At 36.9% G+C, this 19,325-nt stretch overlaps 1 protein-coding gene across 1 annotated transcript in view; it reads right to left on the bottom strand.

Annotated features, from left to right (window-relative positions):
- Positions 1 to 19,325, bottom strand: part of LOC145978164 (angiotensin-converting enzyme-like) — a 153,431-nt gene that overhangs the window by 116,747 nt on the left and 17,359 nt on the right. Inside the window, exons 2-11 of the mRNA XM_083110602.1 lie at positions 13,273 to 13,431; positions 11,978 to 12,071; positions 10,951 to 11,094; positions 8,115 to 8,306; positions 7,462 to 7,559; positions 5,937 to 6,106; positions 4,071 to 4,195; positions 2,768 to 3,011; positions 2,270 to 2,368; positions 755 to 895 (exon numbers count right to left, since the gene is read on the bottom strand). Coding sequence (XP_082966728.1) covers positions 755 to 895; positions 2,270 to 2,368; positions 2,768 to 3,011; positions 4,071 to 4,195; positions 5,937 to 6,106; positions 7,462 to 7,559; positions 8,115 to 8,306; positions 10,951 to 11,094; positions 11,978 to 12,071; positions 13,273 to 13,431 — 1,466 coding nt within the window. The remainder of the gene's footprint in view (positions 1 to 754; positions 896 to 2,269; positions 2,369 to 2,767; positions 3,012 to 4,070; positions 4,196 to 5,936; positions 6,107 to 7,461; positions 7,560 to 8,114; positions 8,307 to 10,950; positions 11,095 to 11,977; positions 12,072 to 13,272; positions 13,432 to 19,325) is intronic.

Raw genomic sequence — 19,325 nt, 5'->3', positions numbered from 1 at the left:
ACTAATACAAACATTAGTTTCATGGCTTTTATATAACATATTGTTATAAACCTATTACTTGTTTGTAGTAGAAGTGGGATTTTGTGTGTGGTGTCTCCACTTAATTTAGTTTCATTACCATAAGAAAACTAAATTAATTCTAATTTCGTTCTAATTGTTTCATTAATTGTTTCTATATCTTAAGCTCTGAAGTATCATACTTCATTTCTGAAACAAACCTTAGTTTGAAGAATTTATAAATGATAATTTTCATAGCCTTTGCATTGTTCCATAATCCTAGAAAGTAAATAATGTGAAAATAAAATAAAACTGTTTCAGTAAACCCATATATTTCACAGAGTTTTCTGAAAAGGTCCTAAAGTTAAGTCTCAGAAGTATCACACCCGTCACAATTACAAAAAATGTATTTTCTGTAACTGAAATGAGATCGGGAAGAAATATTCTGAAATTAAGTAACTTTCATAAAGGAAAATGAAATTACACGAATTGGTAGAGTTACATATTTGAAGGTGCTACGAAAATAATTACATGAATGTAAATTTGTCAATGTCACACCAGTCACAATGGAATTGCCAAGTGTTGAAGTAAAGGTGCAGAGATGACTATCTTGTGATTTTAATTCCATAACTCTGTTGTTGCAATTTCTAATATGCATTACTTCAACGAAATGTTGCCCTCTTAATGTAGGTAGCGCCTTTTACACTCTAACATGCGAGGTGCGACATAAATTCAAGTACATAAAGCAGACACCTACCCCAAAAGGTTTCCTGCTTCAGTGTTGCGATATATGTCACACCTATGAAGTGGCTTCTCTGGATCTCCAGGCACGAATTCTCCTGCTCTCTCACACAGAGCTCGATGGAACTGGAACTGGATTACGAAGCTCACGAAGTACCTGTCAACGAAATAAATTAGGAGTGTCAACGTTTATAATTATTTCAAAAGCTCCTTGCATAATGTCAATCGCAATGTTGCGAGTACGTTGCTGATTGTGAAAATCTTCAATCGCAACAGCATTTGATTTCTTGTAATTTTTATTCACTCATCCCCCCCCCCTCCAATTCTATTGCTTAAAAGTGAATCTGTTGACATATCTTTTAATGACGTACATTGTATGAAGTTATCCCCAGTCTACAAATAAGGAGTGGTATGGAACACTTCTCTTCGCCCCTCACCCCACCACATATCCTCAACACTCCTCCAAATTTCCACGACATTCGCCTAAAATCTTAATTAATGCCATATTAATGGTTACTTTGACATTAAATTTATTAACACTCATTGAAATTGTGCTTACATCCTCATTGACTGGAAACTCCAGAACATGTGTTCTCCTTCCCCACTAGTTTCATTCTTTACATTTTAAAACCCCGTAAATATTCACCCACACATTCATTTCTACCTCAAGGCTGAGAAAACATCCCTCACCTAACAATCTGTACTGCGAACACTTCTTGCCAAACTCCCGAAGCCATATAGTTACTTGAAGTAACTTACTTCTCACATTTGAAACTACTTGGAGCTACCAAGTGTGAATTGAAATTTACAATAATTTCTTGGTTTCTGAAAACTTTAATATCCAATGGAATTGTTCTTTTTAATAGACTGACGAGGCAATAAAAAAAGATTGTCACTTTAAATTCTACTTGCAAGATCTTAAACTTTAGAAAAATTTGGGTCTTCATATTTTAAAACCATATTTAAAAATCACTGACTTCCGCCATTGATCAATTTATAGAATTTCCTATGCTTTGCATAGAAAAACATTAATAGATGAGGCATTATAATGCAGAAAACCCTCGGTTGTGATTTGCATGTTTTAAGCAATGAAAATTTGGGTTGCGGAATTTTTTAAACAATCTGTAGTTTTCGAGATATAGACAAATGACTTTATATTGACGGGCGGACAGGTCAGGTCAATGGAGATCATGCACGTTGCATTGAGCCGATATCTGGTAGGATTATCAGCCCACCAGAATTTGCCTGTAGACTAAAGCTCTGGTGGTTGGTGAGATACCGATAGTTGACAAGGACGCAAAAGTACTTTTTTCAGGTTTGTTGATCACTGCAAAAGTTAGCCTTCAAGATGTCTGTCAGCACATGCAGTGTGTAGCCAGTAGCTCGCGATCGACGGTTGGCAATCCCTGACGTATATCAAAGTTGTATATGTAGATACATGTTTGCAGATTTATAGTGATCAGGTTCCGCAAATGTGTAATGAAAACTATAGACTGTCCTATGCCTAAATAAACACATACAAGGTTTTTACCTTATGTAAGGAACACTTGCTGCAATGTGATATTTTGCACCGGGATCAAATTCCTCTTCAGACCTCGGGGACGGTGGCTTCAGCCCTTGGTATTGTTCCCTGAAAAAAAAAATTGGGCATCAGACAAGTTGATTTTCTTAATTTATTACAATAATTACTCTTAGGTTTACCAAAGATACTTCTTAGCATATTAAGGTGTTGTCACAAGACGTCAGACATATCATGACAACATATTGTGTACAACACTTCTCTAATTGTAATAGGAAAATTTAATAATCTCAAAGTTTACAATGATATTAAAAACATAGAATAAGACTGAAGCATCTGATAAAAAGCCTTCGTGTATTATTTTAGGAAAATGATCAATACAGGTTTTATGTAAATACGAAAATTATTTGCTCTCTGCTTGCTCGCAGCATTATGAACATGCAAACAAGCTAATGACTTACTCGAAAAAGTTGGAAAGAAACAGTGTTTCCTCAGGTCAGAAGAACTCACCTCAATTTCCACCAGTGACAATTGTAACTGTCGCTGGAAATCCGGCCTTCGAACACATCCCAGCGCCAGAGGTCCATGAGATACCCAAAGGGCAGGAAAGCAATCTTGTCAAGGGCGACTGAATACAGATAATTGATCTCTTCTTGTTCGTCATCTTCTCCTTCTTCCAACAAGCCAATTTTCCGCAGGTGTTTCGGTGTTGATACTGACAAGGATAACACGTCACCTACAGCCTCGTGGAAACCTGTGGAGATAATTTTTGTTTAGACAAGATATGTATTTTCAGACTTTTTCTCGCCTTAAGGTGGGCTTCCCTGGCGAGGTTTTGATCATTTTCCTCGTCAAGGCTACGGAGTATCGTATTTCATCCCACCCTGTTTCTTTCAGAATAAAATTGGTTTATAACCTTTCATCCCGTAATCGTCACATCGGCGCGTCAGATAATTAAATCAACGATAGCGACACAGAATATTCGGGCGCAGAGATTATTTTTTTAAAGTCCGAACTTCACAACACTGTAGTAAAAATTCTTAAGTAATATTTCGACTATAATTGACAAATCAATAACAACTAATGTGTTAACTTTTTTTTCACACAGGAAATATGTTCGCTAAACTGGAATGAAGAAATTATGTGCGTCGATTTGGACTATATTCAATTTTAACGTATATTCACGAATATTCCGTCCATCCTAAGCTTGCACCAGAATACCAGAACAATTAAAAAAAATACAGTAACTTTGTCACAATTATCTCAAGAACAGGTCCACAGAAAAAAAATACCCGACCAATAAGAAATGATGTTTCTAGAAAACCACTTTTGATATTTTCACTTTCCTTGGTAGAGTGTCCTTGTTGTCAGCCGGCGGGTTCGCCACTGGATCTCGCGCTTGCCTGATGGGCTGGTAGAAATAGGGTTGGAACTACTTAAAACTAAGCTAATATATTGGCATTAATTCTTGCCTTTACAGTAAGAAGCGTTATTTTATTGACTTATACCAAATGATTAGAAGACTACAGATAAAACAGCTTTACTAAAATGTACTTTACTCTTTCTTCGCTCTACTGTATTCAATAATTGCCATGCAATAAATTTATTTGATACACAGTTTATCACTTATATTTTTTAAAATTTCAAATTTCAAAATAACTGCTTGCGAGAAAGGCCATTTAAATACACAATAATCTACTGCCCCCTTACGTGAACGAAATAAATATCTCCAGAACGTTGGAAATGGTTTGAAAGGGAAGGGAGTGGTTAATTTAAATACACAATTCTGTCAATCATTGTATTTATAATTCACCTGGATTTGCTCCTTCTCTGTATATTACTGGTTGATTTTTGTATTGTATAAAATACTGGACATGTCCCATTTCATGATGAACAGTAAGGAGATCTTCCATTGTAATTCTTGTACACTGTTTTATCCTGTAAAAGTAAAGAACATGTAAAAAATAAAATTTAACAAATACTATGATATACATGAAAATGTATCACATACGATGCCGAAAGTATAATATTGAAATGGTAATTCTTTCACTGCACATACGAATACAAAAATAGAAGAATTTAAACTTAATTAAATTGAATTTTAGTCTTTTTAAATCTTTAAATTTCAGTCAATTAGCTTTCACCTCTTGGAAAATACTTAACCGAATAGCATTATCCACAACAGAGTAATCTATGCAGTACTTGTATTAAGTAGATCTCGGATGTAAATTAACATTTACATTATGTACTACATATTAGTTACTTGTGGTTTATTAGAAGAGGAACTCTGTGAATGTTTGTGACTCTCACGCACTGAGCTGACCTCCAGAGAGGAGTGGTTAGCATAGCGAACTACGACGCCAGGGGCCCAGGATTCGAATCCAGGTTTGGGAATGAGTGTTCTTTGTGAGTGTTCCTTCATCACATCATCACGTATCCTCATCGTCGTGATTAGACAAAAGTTGCAGAAAAGCGGCGCTAAATCACACTGATACCTGCACTGAAGTGTGTTAAATGAATGTATGGAAATGTTGTATTGAATGAAGTAGAACAATTCAAAAAGTATTGCTAGAATGTAATACTAGCATGTCTGATAAAATCTGTTCTAATTGTCAATATAGTTCTTGTCCTCTTCATTCCATTTAATTATTTTAAGATTTTAACCTCATCTGGTTTCTTTTTTGTTTCATCTTATGAGGAAGTAGGTAGAAGTGACAAAAATTTAAGGGTACTTAAACAAATACGATGCACATGGGTTATGTGTAGATTACCAGATAAATAGGCCTAAACGGGAAAAGTAGGATATGTCGTTTCAAAATGTAGGACACTAATCATTCGCAGTAAATAGTGCACATTACTAGAACATGTTAGGAAATAATGTAAATTTGACACATTTTCAGTTTAAAGAATAATGATTTTTAAAGTATTCTTAAATAGATAATTCCAAACATGTTTTCAGTACTAAACGATACATTTCTTACTGCACGTGTTTTCAGTCACGCTTCTTAGAGAAGTCAATTTTTCCTAAATTCCAGGTTTAGTCAAAATAGATATACTTATGAAACTCTGAACAGTCGAACTCTTATAAATTATACTGAGCCAGTACCTACAGACTCTATTATAAGAAATTGATTTCTTCCGTCAGTCCATTGTGCTGACATTAATGAAAATACTCTCAGCATTTGCATTATGACCTGAAATTGCCAATAAAATATTCAGCAATAATTATATTCTGTGGAGGCACATAGTGGTTCAGATCCCACTTTAAACTGTACGTCCAGTCCCTATTAACCTTGCTGTGGATAAAGTGACTTAAAAAAACCCTCAAAATATTCAGCTTATTTTTTTTAGTACGAGCCTTAGTCTTGTTCTAGCACAACACTTTTTTTTTTGCAATGTCTGAATCAAAATAAATTTCACTATTGAGTTTGGGAGCGAGGTCCATCGACTTGTAACTTACAAGATGTTTCCCTGTGATTTTTCTATGTAATGATGAAACGTATTTTCTTAGTTCAAAGTATGTGATGCTCAAAATGTAGGACATTTATGATTTTCTTTTTTTAAAATTCCTCCCGGGCGCCGGACATACGGCTAAAACGTAGGACATGTCCGAATAAAAAAAGAGGATTTCTGGTAACTTTAGTTATGTGAAATTTAAAAGTTTGGAAGCTGTATATACCTGAAATCATCGCCATCATAGAAATCCCATGCAGATGCATGGCAGACAAGTTCTCTGCCTGGAGGCTTCTCTATGATGGAATTTCTCCAGAAGATCTCTGGCATCGGACTCAGATTCAGGGAAGTAAAGAATTCTTCTGACACCTTGAACATCTTTACAGGATCATAGCCCTAGATTAAGAGAAAATTACCAGTCGATTACATGATATAACTAACATATATTTTCAACTATATTTATTCCGAATAGAATGGACGAATGTAAGTGGTCAATCGATCATCAATCATATTCGGGTTGGAAAGAGTAGCGGCTGTTAGGGGCGCATTTCCGCTGTACTATGACCTCTTAATGCTAAACCTTGTATACAAGAGAAAGCAAACTGCCCTTGCCCCCACATTTTTGCCACACACTCGCCGCTACTGGTTGGAAACTATTCACTGATCGACCGACACCCTAATTCAGAAACAACGATATCTGACTGTTTTAGCCCATTAGTTATTGTATAGGCTTCCACAACAACATCCCACTGGGATGTGCTGTTCTAGTTAGTTATTTTACAAATACTGTGAGATTTTGCAAGCTGGATAGTGAAGTGCCCATCATTTTCGTAAGATTGATATTGACTATAAAGGGGCGCTTATATATAACATAACCCCACAGCTCTACAGCACCTTGGCGGGCCTTGGCTTACCTACCGACTGCTGGTCTCCCTCCCACACTGTTCCTCCGTCACCTGTTATAGCGTGGAGGTCTCAGACCAGTGTTGGGGTGACGGGTGATCAGCCCGACGAACCCCCAGCCGTTGTTGTAGGTCTTCTCGACCGGGTTACGCTCGGAGCTTCCCAATTTCCTCACGATGGTGGGTTGCCACCGGCCCTATACGTAGGCCGAAGAAATTCCGACCAGAGCCGGATTCGAACCTACGCCGTCCCGCAGCGAACGATCTCAAGACGAGTGAACGCCTTAACCCGCTCGACTACGGAGGAGGACGGCGCTTTATATATATATATATATATATATATATAAAATTTTTTAGCAATCACTCCTATATTTTGCCATTGTATCCTGCACTTGACACTTTTTTAGGGAATATGACTCCACCAAGACTCTTGAGTACGCCACTATGTTTAGTACTTAAATGCATATTGAAGGGTACATTTACTGGTGCTGCTTATATTGTAGAATGAGGTTGAGTCATGTAGAGAGACTTTACTTGTTGAAGAGAAAATCCAGAAATTCAGTTTTTCACATAGCTATCCCTCACGTCTATTTGTGATAAAGTTTGAAATATGTGCGAAAATATATGCTACCCTGCTTTATACCTTTAAAAAGATTGATAATGCAGCAGTAGGCATGCATGTACTGTCACGAACACTTCTGGGCTGCATGAAACCTATTTACTGGATTCCTTACAACACAGAAGTATGCATAAAACTAAATATAGAATAATTTACTACATTGCACAGAAGTGACGTTAGATGAGTGGATATTGTTTAATAATATATATATATAAATAAAATGTTCTAACCTGTTTGTTCATCTGAGGGGTTACATCAACAGATGTTTTTCCAGGAAAAGGAACTGAGATGTCAAGAATATTGCCCCAAGTCTGAGACCACATGTTTCCTAAAAACAATGCACAAGTCGTCAAAAAAGTAAAGTATTCGTTAATGCCTAGTTAAGAGTAATAACATTATAATTATAGACATAATGAATATTTTAATATCTATCCCATTTCATAGGTTGAAATTCCAATTCTATTAAAGAAAGAGTCGTGAAAATAAGATACCTTGGTATTGAATTACTCTGAAACACCAATTTATCATTTTCCATTTCTGTTGTGGTTTGGTGGTCAGACACTATCGTCAATATACTTTTTAGAGGTTTCATGGATTGTCGTGATAGTGTTAAATTAACCTTTATACCCCCTCCCTAGACTCGGGTATAAGATAGTCTTGACAGAAGCTACAGCCTCGAACCTCTACAGGCAACAAAAATTGCTGTTAAAAAGGAACAAGGTGAAAGAGTGAAATATGGTAAAAACATAAGTGACCATCAACTAGCTTGAACTAAAATTTAGAACTGAAACTCCTATCCTCGACACAGTTACTCTGTACTTACAGGATACTAACACGTAGAGGCATTTGGACAAAGACCAAGGATCAAAATGTTCCGTCTTACCAAGCAAATGAGCTGGAATTGGTTCGTTCTTGGCTATTATCGATTCCCCATACTGCTCTCTGAGGCGTCTTCTGACGTAGGCATGCAGCTCCTCATAGAGTGGCCTCAGTTGCTTCCACAAACGTTCCACTTGGTCCCTAAAGTCTTCGGCTTCATAATTCTTCAACCAGTACATCGTAGTGTCAGTGAAATCTATATAATGTGAAAACAAAAAAAAAAAAAAAATAGAATCAATGCTACTTATGAAAGTCAAGAATATCACTCAAAAGGACATGTTACTTTTTACAAAAGGTTTTTCCAATAGTACGAGGCACAGTTCAAGTGCACTAGCGAGTGTTTAAAAAATGAATCTCCTATATTCCAGAGTATTTAGCTGCAAAAAAAATCGATCAATGCACTAAGAAGATACTTATCAAATTCTTATTTGACATGTCTCCATCGATTCTACATGTTTGTGTCTTTACATGTCAATGCATATTGGGGATTTTTTAATGTACATTATGTTTTTCTGCCATACATTTGCCAGATATGCTTACGAGTCATGAATTGGCCTATTATTGAATATATGACACAGAAAGTGGTGCAGTACCAGTACACAGAGTAAAGAAAGCACAAACAATGAAACAAAAGGAAAGAAACGTGCTTACCTTTTCCACGACTCGAACCTAGGACACCTAGCACTTATCCAACCATTTCAGCAGGCCCGTAGCTAGAATTGATCTCTCAGGGGGGCTCACGGGTTATCAGGGAAGGGGCTTTCTAAACCAAGTCCATTTTTCAAAAGTTTAACAGTGTTAAATGAAGGTAAATTATTTGTGTGTGTGTGTGTGTGTGTACTTTCGATGATACAGATATTTATATCATACAAAAAAATGCACAATATTCAATCATAGTGCCTACCGTACATTCCACCCCCAGCTGAAGGAATAAAACTTTCCTTCGTTCCAAAAACTTAGGAACTGTTGACCATTGATGCAGATATGGAAGGAATGTGGATGATGACGTCAAAGTCACAGATTTCTGTCTAAACGGGAGACCGCAATAGGGGCAGCAAAGGTAGGGATGAAGAAGCTCCTCTGTCAAAGAACATTCTATAGTCCATAGGATCTTCTAAATACCTGCCGCTACTTCGACTACAGCTCATAAACAAGATGAAGTTTATGTTCTTTGAATTTATCCTTCACCAAGTTGTGAGCAAAATAATATATGCTGTCTACATTTTTACTCTTCACTGCAAACAAATTATACAAAATAATTTTACCTAATGTCAAGGGGGAGCTCAGCCTGGCTACGGCCCTGCTATGCAAGAACTTTCTAAACTCTATACAACCTACTAAACACAGGGTGTCTACAAATGATTGAAGCAGTTTCACGATGTTACTGTCCTGTATTATTGAACATATTGTGAAGTAACCTTACAGATTTGTAGAGAAACTCAACAAGTTTTGTGACACATTACAAGTGTTCGATATGCTCCCTCTTCGTGATTCTGCAGACATAAACTTTACAATCAAGTTCTTCCCAAACGCGATGAACCATTCCTAGATCACTCGGTAATGGAGGAGATTCTTCACATAACCCCACACACAAAAAGGTCACCGTGAGGCAATAACAGCAGTTGTTGATCATCATTTCCACACCGACCGACCCATCGGTTTGATACTCTAGTGGTTAAGATTTTGTGGACATCGTGATGGAACTGGGGAGGAGCACCATCCCCAACTGGTGGATAAAGTTCTCTACAACTGTGGCATGAGCCAATTTCCTAACATGACCCGTATTCTGTAATGGTTGTTCGCTGAAGAAGGGGCCGTAAACTCTAAATTTTGAGATTGCACAAAAAGCATTGAGTTCCGGAAAGTCACGAATATGCTCAACGGCGCCACGGAGAACAGAAAACTCCCATAACTTGTAATGTGTCACGAAACTTGAGTTTCTCTACAAAACTGCAAAGTTACTTCGTGATACGTTCACTAATGCATGTAGAGTAACATCATGAAACCGATATCAATCATTTGTAGACACCCTGTACTTTCAGCTACTTACACTTCAGTTCATAAAGAAGATGAAGGAATGTGATAGCTGATCTTCGTTCTGTGAATTTGTCCCTTCATCAAGTTATGACCACATAATATCCGCTGTCTACCTTTTCACTTGTCACTTCAAAGAAATTATACAATAGTTTTTCCTAATGACCGGGTGCTAGGGGCTGACGACGATGTCAGGGGGGTGAGCCCCCCTGGCCCCTACCTGGCTACGGGCCTGCATTTCAGCCTTATCCATAAAATGGAACAAAGAGATGCTATTCCTTTGTTTAAATTGGTAAATGTTTGTAAAATATGTAACATGTTAACCGCTACTTCCTTGTATTCATTCGCTGTTTGTCAAGTACATTAGTTTATTAAAAAAACATAACTTGGTAGAGAATAAATGAAAGATTCGGGTGTAAAACGTGGTAAGTGACATTTTGGTCATTTTTGAGTTACAAAGTAAAATGTGCCATTCTTCAATATTTGAGTGCAATTGCCATGTCATACAATTTGCATTAGGCTCAGTGAATCCTTCTGAAATTGGTAAACACAACACAAAAACAATTTATTTACAGTACCTATAGCATCTAATAACCTTTTTTCTTAATGAATCAGAAATGACCGAAATGTCACTTACCATGTTTTACATCCGACCCCTTCAATAAAGATGTTTTTTTGAAAGCCAAAATGGTTTTATGTTAGACATTAAACTACAATTTCATTATAATTTGCTATATTTCTTATAAATTATTGCTACGTAAAAATCCGAACTATAATTGTAAAAAATAATTTACATAAATACTAACTATTAAGTCTCGCAGCCTCATTGCTCAGCTTCACATATTCTTCATACATTTTGCGAATCTTCTTCCCTGACACTTTCCTCCATTCCAACCAAACATGTTTTAATTCTTCTGGATTCCTGCTACTAGCCATAATTTCAGTCAGTTCTGAAAGAAACATGAATTGTTGAGATATTTTTCAAAAGTTATACCAAAGCTTAAAAAGATGAAGTTCCAAGAATTTTCATTCTTTCATTTTCTCAGAAATTGGCTAGAATTTGGGAAGGATTTACACGTAGGAAGCTTCTAATCTGTGTAGGAAGCGTTCTGGACTGTTTTCTTATAGAGCCAATATTCTAGGCAATCATAGCGTAATTTCAATCCAAAAGTTCCAAAAGAAATCAAAAACTTTATGTACAGCCACCAGCAATAGAAATGGGACACCTTGATCTTGAAATAGACCAATTTCGCTTCTCTGTATTGCACTATGCGTGTTGCATAAATACAGTTATGGCCGAACGTTTAGTAACTAAATTTTTTAGGATAATTTAAGTTTTCTTTAGCCAGAAGATTACAGTAAAGCAATAACACTTCCTCTAAACAGTTCAGAATGTAAATATTGACATGTTCAATAATTCTGTTACCTACGTAACATTCATTCTTACATACACTTCTATGTTAGTTTTATTTCTGAATTATATAAATTATCTAGCAAATATTTCAATGTTAATGCTCTCGCTTTCGGAAAGTCGTGTGTAATTTTTGTAATGATATTGCTGTAACGTTCAGTAACCTATAAACACACATTTCGAAAACAGTTTATATTATATTAACTTATTCTATATTGAAGTCTTTGTTTATTTGAGTACATAACTAATGCAAAATGTTCATCATACCAGCATTTAAGTGATATTTCTGTAGAGAGAAAATTGTATAGATATTTTAATGAATGGTATACTCTGATCAAAAACTATATTTTCCACTAGATACAAATACATTTAACTAAAGGAATCAAATTTTCTGTTTCACAAAGATAAGGATATTAACTTACCAGGTTCCAGAGCCAGGCCACATTGAGATTTATTTAAGTCGCATATTTTTGCTTTACTGTAAATCGTCTGCATGTCACTAACAAGACTGTTATACTGTAAAGTAAAAAGTATCTATTAATGCAGTCTGCAGAAGCTTACGTATATTAATTATGATAATCACAAGAAAATTGAATGAGATATTGAAAAAATATTTGATACAATGTGATTTGGCAAGAACTGCAGGATATCAAGTGAAAAAAGAAAATCACCACTACCTTCCAAATTTCAGTTTACACATTTAACATCTCTGAGATATTTGTTCTGTCAATTTAAAACATTTCAAAATTATATTTAACAATTCTGTATCTAAACTTAATTCATATACTCATATTTTAAAAATATAGTGGCTCAGCAGTGGCGTATTTAGGATTTCATTTCGAGATGCAAGATGCTGATTAGATTTATCCTAACACAAAAACGTTATGATAAGGCTAATATGGCAAATTGTAACCACTATATTCTCACCTCGAGCGAATTGTTAATTTTTTTCTGTTCCATTAAACTAACTACCTCTATTGCATTGCTGTAGCAACATACGTATGTCTCCCATCTATCCATCCTGTACAGTCACAGACACTTCTGGATTGTAATGATCCCATAAACTTTCAATGGAATAGAAGTGTTCATGACTACAAGATGAGGCTACTCTTGACCAACCAGACCAATTACCTTCAGGTTCATCTTAATATTGTCACTCCAGCATCATCTTGGTCTTCCTCCAGGGTTCCTACCATCAGGTTCTCCAACAAGAACCTTGTAAACCTTTCTTTCTTCTTCCATGCATACTACATAACCTGCCTACCGAAGTCTTGTTGATTTGATTAGTCTAATTACATCAGGGGATTCATACGTACAGATTATGCAACGCAATATTATACAACATTCTCCCCTTTCTTGTGTCATCTCTTAAGACTTGATTGGAAAAATGACTAAACATTTAAGGAAAATGAAGAAATGTTCGTGTAATTTGGGAGAGTGGATTTTTTTTACTTTTGAATACCAATAGACTTGCAAATATGTTTTCTCTCAGATAGTTATCAATTCAATGTTAAATCACCTCAGATGACGTAGTGGTAACGTCGCCTTCTAATCAAGGCGATCCAGTGTAGGCACATAGTGGTTCGGATTCAACTTTAAACTGTACGTCCAGTCCCGGTTAGCCTCTCTGTGTATAAAGTAGACTTTAAACAAAAAATTCAAACCAAATGTAAATGTTCATATTTTACATCAATCTTAAATTTTAGCTTTTACGTACCCTCTTAAGCTTCTCTTCAGGTAAAGCCGCAGTTCCAAGAACGGACAACATCTTGAATTGGCGTTTAATGTCAGGATCATGGAAGTTATTCCAATTAAATTTGGTCACATTCAGCCATGCTTCCTTCTTGAATTTGGAGTAGTCTAGTTGTGCTTGCAACTGTAAAAGAGAAGAGAAGAATTAGCCATAAAATAGATGGAAAAACTAATATTATATTTAGTTACATAATAAATTATTATTATTGCATATAACCATCCGCCACCTATGTGAATAGATGTGGACAATCTTGAAAGTGAATCTTGTTAAACATTTTGTTTTATTAGCTGCTTCAAATATTATGCATTTTTTATTATTGGTTAATGATATTACTCATATCAATAACATTTCATTTCGTACGTATTTAATTTTTATCTTACAATTATAATATAACCCGTGGAGCAACAGCCCCCTTTTGATTACCAAGATCATTTTGCCATGTAAGCCCCCCGGGACCGGGCCAATTTTAAGCAAAATGCAGAGTCATCTAGATGATTTAGATGACTGTAGATCGGAGGCTAATTGCCCTAGACGGACGAATCAAGTACCGTTATACGCGGAATGAACCATAGATTCGGACTACATACAATTTATGCACATTGAGTGTATATATGAATGCGGGGGGAGGGGGAGGGACCGGAAAATTTCAAAATCTCAGAAAAATGCCCCTGGACAACAAAGTACAGGACATTGTCAAAATACAGATGTAAATGATCGCAGGCATGTTTGGAACAAGAAAAAAATTGCACTATTATCATATGAGCAATAGAACACGACTTGTAGCCACCACCCAAACGACATGTCTGTGCGCCACTGAGTCAAGCCTCGGATTGCAGAGTTACTTTGAAACGCCTGTATATTGGAGGCTAATTACCCTAGACGGATGAATCAAGTATCATTATACGCGGAATAAACCATAAAATCGGACTATATAAAACTTTTGCACATTGAGTGTATATATGGATGCGGGGGGAGGGGAGGAACCGGAAAATTCCAAACTTTCTGAAGAAAAATGCCCCTCCCCCCCCCCTCTGCCCCTGGAAAACAAAGTACAGGACATTGTCAAAATACACATGGAAATGATCGCAGGCATATTTGGAACAAGAAAATAATTGCAATATTATCATACGAGCAACAGAACACGACTTGTACTCCCCCAAATGTCTATGCGCCACTGACTCAGTTTCAAAGGAAGCCGCCATTCTCTCCCCCCCCCCTTTTTATGGGAGAGCAAGAGTCTTTACGGTGCAGTATATGGGTTAAAAATAATATAAAATAAGAAAATCGCAATTCCAGCGAAAAATAGCAACATTATGACGTAAAAACTACGAACATGACAAGGTATCTTTTAAAAGGTAGTCCCCCGGGCGTTACAGGATGGTATCTTTTAAAAGATAGGTGGTAATCCCAACCTACCGACTGCCCGCCTCACTCCCACATGCTCAGCAAAGGTGAGTGATCACTACAGGGTGACGTGTGGTCAACATGACGACCCCTCCCCCCCAATCGTTTTATCTTACAATTAGACTTTCTAAATTCAAGTGTTAGGAATTTTCTCTTAAAAATCTGCTATTTTTCATTTCTGAAAAACTATAGGTTAATTATTGCATGAATATTGCCTATGTATAGGTTACGTAATAGGTTGTTTTTCCGTAATTTGAATGGTTCAATGATTGAATTAGATTATTTTACGTCGCTTTCCTGCCATTTTTGTTTAATTGCGACCACAAGAACGAGTGCTGATATGGAATTCGAACAGCAGCTCCTGGCGTCGTAGCGCGCTGTCCTAACCACTCCTACACGGAGGTCGGCCGTAGCATTAATTGGAATCGTGCATTTTTGCAATAAATTTATTTTAGAAAATAATGTCATTTTTTTTTAAATGCAGTATTTTGAGCCAATGTGGAATCCAAGCTTGTTTTGCTCATACAATTCGCGTAATTTGTTTGCTAAACACACTGAAGGGTTTAACATAAATATGATAATATAATAATCCGAAGCGAGCAGAGATGAGAGTTTTTGGGGTGGCAGTTTCGGACAGCCAGTAAGCAGCTGTAGAATCTTTCATGTCGAGCAACAGTGTGGAGGCCAAGAACAGGTTTCACTAGAATTTACCAAGTTACAGAGAATCTCTTCATTAGCATTCAGGCGGTCGCTTCACCACGCCCTCCTCTACCCTGGAGACTGTGGTGTCATCATCCGATGTATACTGTCATGACCTGCACGAAGCACTTTCCTTTCTTTCGGAGGAACAGCCTTTCAGGATGTGTTACACTAATCCATGGAAACTGTGCGTATATGAGCAGATTAGAATTTCACCTAAATGATTTTGGCCTCCTCTTTGCTTGTCTGTTTTCCCTATCTCCCTCCCCTTGTGTGTGTGTGCATACATGCCTTTTCTACCCTTCTGGAGTGTAAGGGGTGACCTTCTGGTAAGGCACCTAAAAGCAGGGTTGCTAAAGGTGCAGGAATTTAAAATAAATTCAATTCCGGTCCAGGAGAGAAAATCAGCAAGCGTAAATGGGATCTGGACAGTAAAGGAACTTTTTATCTGTAAAGTATTTCAATTCGGTCCAGGAACCTTTTTTTTTTCAGACTGAATTTAAGTTCGGTCCAGGAACCTTTTTGCAATGAAACAATACGCAACTTGGACCGAATTTTAATTGTACGAGAAAAAGATTCCGGTCCTTCAGCGGAAACCAATAGAACCTATTAGAATTTATGAATTCCTTGTAGTACACCTCGGTAACTGATTCTTGCAGGCCAATGAGGATCTGAGGCCTTCTCGATGGCGTAGTGGTAACGTCGTGGCCTTGCAATCAAAGGGTCTTGGGTTCGATACCCGCTGGGGGCACATCCTGGTTCGGATCCCGCTTTATACTGTAGATCCAGTCCCTATTAGCCAATCTGTGCATAAAATTGACTTGAAGCAAAAACTCAAAAACAAGCAAAGGGCGCGGTGACTGCGAGAAGAGTAAATAAATTACTATCTACTTTAGTTCGCGATTTGGCCGCGGTAGTTCTCTTCTTGGCACTACTGTACGGGAAAATCTTGCGCCACCATGTACGTTCTATTGGTTACGAAGATCATTTTGCAAAATATTATACGCATTGTTATAATTGTATTGATATTTTTATTGGTCTGAAACGCTTGTTTGGCTCTCAACAAACAAATGGGAACCCTCTGGTTAATGAACGACTGTTTTGATGACAATGTCAATGATGTTTCGTAGTGATTCACAAAATATGAGCAGAATATTCACATATTATGCTGAGTATGAAAGCCACCAACGTACGCAGGATTTTTTCGGTGGTTTGGAATTGTGAAGGTGGATATTCGGGGGGAAAGGGGGGTAAAATATAAAATATTTTGTAATTTCCTTTCTTAACCTTAGTTTTAAAAGTATTTTAAAGACAAAAATTGTAATCGACGTCATTTTAAGGGGAGTTTGCATTCACTGCTTTGTTTCTTCGCCGTGTACTTTACTGCCATCATTTAAAAATTTAGATTTTCTTAAATGTTAAGGAAGGCAGTAAAACCATCAGCCCCCTGCGTACGCCAGTGATGAGTAGGGCTCTGATTTTTAGGTAAATAAATATTTTTTCTGCAAGTAGATATGACCTTGTGAGTTACAAATTCCGATCATGGTAACTGGAGCCTATATACCAAATTTTATTTCACATAAAAACACATATTTTCTATTTTTTTATGTAAATACATATTTCTTAATATTCGCTCATAAATGCATAAAATGCATGTTTTGTCACAGAAATTTCACACAAAATTCCATATGTATTTTTTTTTTTTTTAGAATTCCCGGAAAGAAATCAAAAGTCATTTTTTTATTTAGCAATTAAAGAAGTTCGTGAGGTGCAGAACAAGCTCAATAAACTTAATGGACCAAAGGCAGGATTGCTTCGCAGAAAATTCCAGTGGCATGGGCGTCCGGAAGGGGGGCAGGGGGCACCCCCCATGGAAAATGTGTACCTAAAAATTATATATTTCACACATAATTTTATTTCAATCACAGTAATTTATGTTAATTATTATAAATTCGTTAAAGAAACATTATAATTTCAGACTGAACTAGTGTTTTTTGAGAGGGCATCACTATTTTGGAGGAAAATAGATGTCCTTTGCCCCCCCTGGAAAAAATACCTTGCTTGCCCCTCCCTGGAAAAAATCCTGCGGACGTCCATGAGTACGTCATGGCAAAAAATTCTGGCTTTATAATGATGTGTAACATTTCAAATGTATTGGACGATGAACACGAAGAAAATATTGGATATTTAAGTGTGGGTGAAATATCATGCCTTAAGTATGTGAGGTTGACTTCGTGTGACGTGGAAGGAACATTTTCGCAGTATAAGGTACTGTTTCGGGACATTCGTCAGTCCTTTGTGATGGATAATTTAATGATGTGGTGTATTGTAATTCACCATTATTCACCAAAACATGCTAATTTCATCTGGTGAGTAGAGCTGTTTTAAGCAGAAATTGTCAACATTTTTAGCACATAAAAATGCATATTTTCCATATTTTGAGCACATAAAAAATAACTATTTTTCTGATTTTTAGCACCTAAAAATCCGAGCCAGGTGATAAGAGTGTTGCTTATGGAAATTTCTACACAAAGGTTCCGTAATGACTGTTTGACAGTTTGAAGGGCCCCTTTTAGCTCGGGGGCCCCCAGTACTGCTGGGTCTGCGGGCCCATATCGCCGTTTCTGAGTTTACGAGTTGTGTGCTTAATGGCAAGATACGATTAAATTCGCCACTGTACCGTTGTTTGTCACTCTCGAGTCATGAAAAATAATTACCGTATTAAAAAAAAACAGAGAAAACAGTTGCCACCTATTAGACTTCACACCCGTCATGTAGCTAATGCAGGAAGTTTGTTCCATAAACCTTCTTTATTCATACAATGAGACAGAACTAATGACAGTAAACAATGTATTCCTTCCGTGTATCTGTCTACGCGGGAAAAGTGTGTTTCACACGTTTAGCCAGAATCGACGACTCTGCCATGGGACATGTTGTAACCGTTGTGTGTAAGGTCATGGGAACGTGTAAGGATTGTCGCAGCATGTCCATTACGTGGAAATTTCAGCCCCTTCTTGATTTGGTGCAGCCTTGAAATGTCTTTTCTCTTGTCCCAAATGCCGAGATTCATGGGACAAAGTCTACGTCCGGTCTTCCTCTTTAACTAGATTTGCTACTAAAATTCCCTACTGGCAACATCGTCTTAAGACAGAATTTCACTGGACTGGATATCCTTCTGTAATGCTCTTGTTGGCGCTGGCTAGAAATGATGGCTGCCAGATCACACGGAACTGGATTTCCAGTAGGAATGGCCTAGTTGGCGCTGGGCTGGCTACCCATTTGCTAGTTTTCGCCTCACACGATACTTCTTACCGCGTAGTTGTCGATCGACTTTTGTTCCCATAAGACATTCCGCAGAGCAGCCAATCTGTACTGTAAAAATGGACGACCAATTTGAAGAATGTTGTAGGAGAATTACTGCTTTGTGCTTTCATTAAAAATTAAAAAAAGAAAAGTATGGCTCCAAAAAATATAGTAATCAATGCGTACCGAAGAAGCTTTTTAATTAACTCGGGTATGTATATTCAATATTCATGCATGAGATTCGCAGGATTCATTCACAAATTTTAAAGAAATCAAACATTAATTTAATACACTTGTAATAATAAGGATTTTCATTTTCGGCTAATTTTATTTGTCACTAACACATCTCATCGCTTTGCATAAATACCTAAATATTAATAAACTGAACACGAATACATTGCACGTCATCTCGTTGCTTTTTTTTTTATCGAAAAACAAACCAAAACAAACACAGCCAACACTCGGAAACCACAGACAAAAAACACCCCTTCGAAAGCTCGCAGATTATCTTCACATACCCAAACTTTGCTCTGGTGATTGATTGATTGATTTGGTGTTTTAAGTCCACTTTATGCACATTAAGGCTAATCGGGACTGGACCTACAATTTTA

Source organism: Lepisma saccharinum, chromosome 24 (assembly GCF_977018435.1).
Source record: "Lepisma saccharinum chromosome 24, izLepSacc3.1, whole genome shotgun sequence".
Classification (NCBI taxonomy): domain Eukaryota; kingdom Metazoa; phylum Arthropoda; class Insecta; order Zygentoma; family Lepismatidae; genus Lepisma; species Lepisma saccharinum.
The sequence above is the reverse complement of the archived record's forward strand: the minus strand, read 5'-3'. Positions and strand labels throughout refer to the sequence as shown.